Source organism: Echinops telfairi, unplaced genomic scaffold, assembly GCF_000313985.2.
Source record: "Echinops telfairi isolate 266 unplaced genomic scaffold, ASM31398v2 ScPeMD7_23;HRSCAF=83, whole genome shotgun sequence".
NCBI classification, from domain to species: domain Eukaryota; kingdom Metazoa; phylum Chordata; class Mammalia; order Afrosoricida; family Tenrecidae; genus Echinops; species Echinops telfairi.
In genome coordinates, this window is record NW_022103920.1 from 8308972 (window position 1) to 8313065 (window position 4094).

Below are 4094 nucleotides of genomic sequence, written 5' to 3' on the forward strand. Positions count from 1 at the left end.
CAACCATGGCCCTAATCCCACTTTGGGAGTGCCACTGTTATCTAGAATGTTTTGATCTGCCACCAACCGTGCTTTGGTGACATTTGTCTTTGACCTCCCTTGTCCTTATACAGCTCCAAGTCTCAGCAAGCCCTTGGATACCTTCATGACCACAGGCCAGTGGTCTCCTTCAACTGGAGTCTGTGTCTCTGTAGTCATCTTTTCCTTGTCCCATTTAAGAATTAATAAATGTTCTCTTCAAATATAATCATAGGAAATGAAGTAGGATACCCCCCAAAGAGCAGATCACCAGGCCTTTCTTCCAAGGTGCCTCTGGGTGGACGTAAGCCTTTGACCTTTGGGTTATTGAGACCCTGGTTCGATTCCTGGCCACTGCACCTCCTGCACGGCCACCACCCGCCTTTCTGTGCAGGCATGCATGTGACTGTGAGCCTGAGCAGGTGTCGGTGGCACTGCCAGCCCAAGAGGGACTGCGAAGAAGGGCTGGGTGGTCTGCTTCATGGGCAGTGCATACTCAGTGCGTCACATGACCTGTGGGGGGGCGGTGTTTTTGTTTGGCTGGGGGTCAGGCCTCTGGACAACCCACACATTGAGAGCTTCTCCTTCTGGCTTCATGGATGAGTCCACTTCTTTCCTCCAGCCTCCGTGGACCACCTGCACCTACCACCAACCCCACCCAGCAGCCACAGCAGCGACTCAGAGGGCAGCCTGAGCCCCAACCCGTGCCTGCACCCTTTCAGCCTGCCACAGACTGCCAGCTCCGTCCGGGCTGGGCCTCGGGCCCCCTCCTCACTCTCCAGCTCACCCCTCCTCACCGCCCCCCATGTGAGTATCTGCTGCTGACCCCCCTCTCACCACTTATGCCACGTTCCACACCCCTTTGTCCAAGCTTTTGTTGTATGTTTCTTTCAAGGAGCAACACCTGCACTTTTCATTCTGTATTGGCTGTTAAGCCCTGTGGCCTAGTGGTTACACATCCGGCTAACAGCCGGTCCACTGTTCAAATCCCCAGCCACTCTGCAGGAGAAAGATGAGACTGTCTCCCTTCACGATTTACACTCTCAGAAACCCACAGGGGCAGTGCTGCCCTGTCCTCTAGGGCCCCTGTAAGTCAGGACCAACTTGAGGGCAGAGCGTCTGGTTTGGGTGTAGGACAGTAATCGGAGCCCTGGTGGCACAGTGGGCAAGCACGTGGCTGCTAAGAGAAAGACCTAACAGTTGGAACCCCTGCAGACAGATGTGGCAGTCTGCATCTGTACACCCAATGGCCAGCTCTGCTCTGTCCTGCAGGGTCACTGAGCGGGCTGGTGTTTGGGCTCAGATACAGAGGGCTCAGGCTGTTTGACTCCTAGTCTGTGGGGTTGGGGGAGAGGAGCCACTGTTCTCTGTTCCTTGCTGGTGGAGTGGGTAGGGGTGGCTGGGAGGCAGAGATGGCCGTGGAAGTGCCCTGGGGTGAGACTGTCCCCAGGCTCTCTGAGGGTGATGCTTCAGTGTAGAAAGACTGCACATTTGTATTGTGGGGACGGGGTGACCAAATGCCGATAAAGCTGACGGGGTGACCAAATGCCGATAAAGCTGAGCCCCCTTCTGAGGCAGGCAGGCCAAGCCAGGGGACACACCATTCCACTCAGTCTGGATGCCCCTGGGAGGCCGGAAACCCAATCTGAAGGGTAACCTCTCCGAGTTGAGCAGGTGGGACCTTTAAGGGAGGGGCTGGCCTGAGCCTTTGTTTGGCTCTTCCTCCAGTGACAGCCCCCCCCCCCGGCCCCCAAGTGTTTCCCCATCTTTGCCTCTATCTCAGTATTCCAGCTACTCCTGGGAGCAGCCAGGGTGGATTTCTCTCTGAGCCTTCCAGGGGGTGGGCTTCCCGAGGACTGACCCTCTCCTGGGTCTGCAGAAGCTGCAGGGTTCCGGCCCACTGGTCCTGACGGAGGAGGAGAGGCGGACCCTGGTGGCTGAGGGCTACCCTGTCCCCACCAAGCTGCCGCTCACCAAGTCTGAGGAGAAGGCCCTGAAGAAAATCCGCAGGAAAATCAAGAATAAGGTGTGTGCTGAAGGCGTGCACCCGTGTGTGTGTGTGTGTGTGTGTGTGTGTGTGTGTGTGTGTGTATGTGTGTGTGTTACTCACTGTAAGGGGGGCCGTGGTTCAAGCTCAGAGAAGGTGTAGCCTGCCTCTACAGAGACTTAGGGCAGTTCGACCCTGTCCTACAGGGCTGATGAGTAGGGACCAGGTAGCCCCAACCTTAACCCTAACATTGTCTTAAGTAGCCCCCTCTACTTTCTCTCTAGGCTCTTAATAGTTATTGCAGTGGCTACACAACTCACAGACAAAATTCATGATGAAGGGGTTTATTAAGGAAGCTAAAGGTTGAACTGCAAGGGAGAAATTACTCAGGGTAGAGTAGTTTATCAGGAAAGGGCACTAAGTTCCTTCAAGGCCGCTGAAGGATGCCTCCAGGGCCTCTCTCTCTGCTCCAAGCCTCTCTGAAGGCATTCAGCTTAAGCCTTGTGGCGCAAGCAAACCCAGGTCCCTGAATTAAGTGTCCAGAGACCCCTCATCCCAGTAAGCCTCAGCCCTAAGGCACTCAGCTCCACTTCTGTGGAGCAACCAGCCCGACTCCCCCAATTAATTGCCTAGAGGCATCCCACTCGGCCAGTAGGGCTCCTGCACAGAAACGCACAGCTCCGCGTGCTGCAGGGTCCCTGTCAGTCACACTGTGTTCCGTGCTCCGGATGCTGGTTCTGCCACTGCTCCTCTGATGTCCCAGCTGTCTTCTGGATCCAGAAGGGTCCCTGCGCAGGGGTCTCGGGTCCAGAGGATGCACTCCGCGCCTGGCTCTTGCTGGGAATGAGATCCCTCCCCTTGCTTCTCAGAGGGTGCATTTTATATACAGCAGGATGGGATGCCAGGGAATCCTGGGTTCGCCATCACTCACAGGTGAATCCTCTTAGTACCTTCCCCCACCTCACCCAGACCTGTACAGGGTAGGTCGTTTGGTGGGATTTGGGCTCGAGGAGCCGCATTGAAAACTCAGCGGGGCAGCTCTGCTCGGTAGTGAGTCAGAGGCAACCCCATAGCAGTGGGTTCAAATCGAGCCTCAGCCGGGAACACAGAGTGGGCCGTTTGGGTGCAGGGTGTGAGCCCTCCACGACCCTGTCCCTCTGGCTCTCCACTCTAGGCCAGTGGAGCCCAGCATTGGATTTGCATGCTGTGGACGGAGCCCTGGTGGCACAGTGGTTAAGTGCTTTGGCCAACCTTGGCCAACCAACTCCAGCCAACTTGTGTGTGGTCATGCCCTGGCCAGAGGGCAGTGTGGGGCATTGGACGTTGCTGGAACTGCTGATGTTGGGGAGGTGAAATCAGGGGTCTTGGGCCCATGGGCCTCAGCTTTGGGACCCCAATGGATGAGAACTCTCCCTTCAGCATTGTCACTGTCTTTTGAGCACTCAGCAGCCCTGGTGGCACTGTGGGCTAGATGCTGGGCTGTTAACTTCAAGGTTAGCAGTTCAAACCCACCAGCTGCTCTGAGGAAGAAAAATGAGGCTTTCTGCTCCCATAAAGATTGCCAGTCTCGGAACCCCTGCATGGGGTCTCCGTGAGGTGGATTCAGCTTAATGGCCGTGGGTTTGGGGGTTCCCTTTATAAATGTGTTCCTTGGGCATCTATCTGTGATGCCACCAGCCAGTGACACCCCACAGCAGTGCAGTCAGAGGTATAGGCTCACAGCACATGCCATTGGGTCTCGGGGCCATCAGGGCTTGGGACCTGTTTGGGCTGGAAATTGGGGATGGGGGCAGCCCAGCAGGTAGCCCCAGCCATCAGGCACAGGGTGGGTGATGGGAAGCCAGCTGTAGGTGAAAGGGATAAGCCAGCCCAAGTCCAAGGGCCCCTGGGATTGTGGGCAAGCAGCCTGGTGCAGCTGGAATTAATCCCACTGTCTCTCCCCTCCACCCCCACCCCCCCAGATCTCTGCCCAGGAGAGCAGGAGGAAGAAGAAGGAATACATGGACAGCCTGGAGAAGAAGTAAGCCTCCTGCCAGGCGGGCTGGGTTTAGGGGGCAACGAGTCGTGAGAGGAGAGAGGAGCATATGGG

The 4094-nt window shown here is 56.5% G+C and overlaps 1 protein-coding gene across 1 annotated transcript in view; it reads left to right on the top strand.

Moving 5' to 3' along the window:
- Nucleotides 1-4094, top strand: part of CREB3L2 (cAMP responsive element binding protein 3 like 2) — a 39176-nt gene that overhangs the window by 26979 nt on the left and 8103 nt on the right. The window contains exons 5-7 of the mRNA XM_030885273.2: nt 641-825; nt 1898-2044; nt 3967-4025. Of these exons, the coding sequence (XP_030741133.1) occupies nt 641-825; nt 1898-2044; nt 3967-4025 (391 nt within the window). The remainder of the gene's footprint in view (nt 1-640; nt 826-1897; nt 2045-3966; nt 4026-4094) is intronic.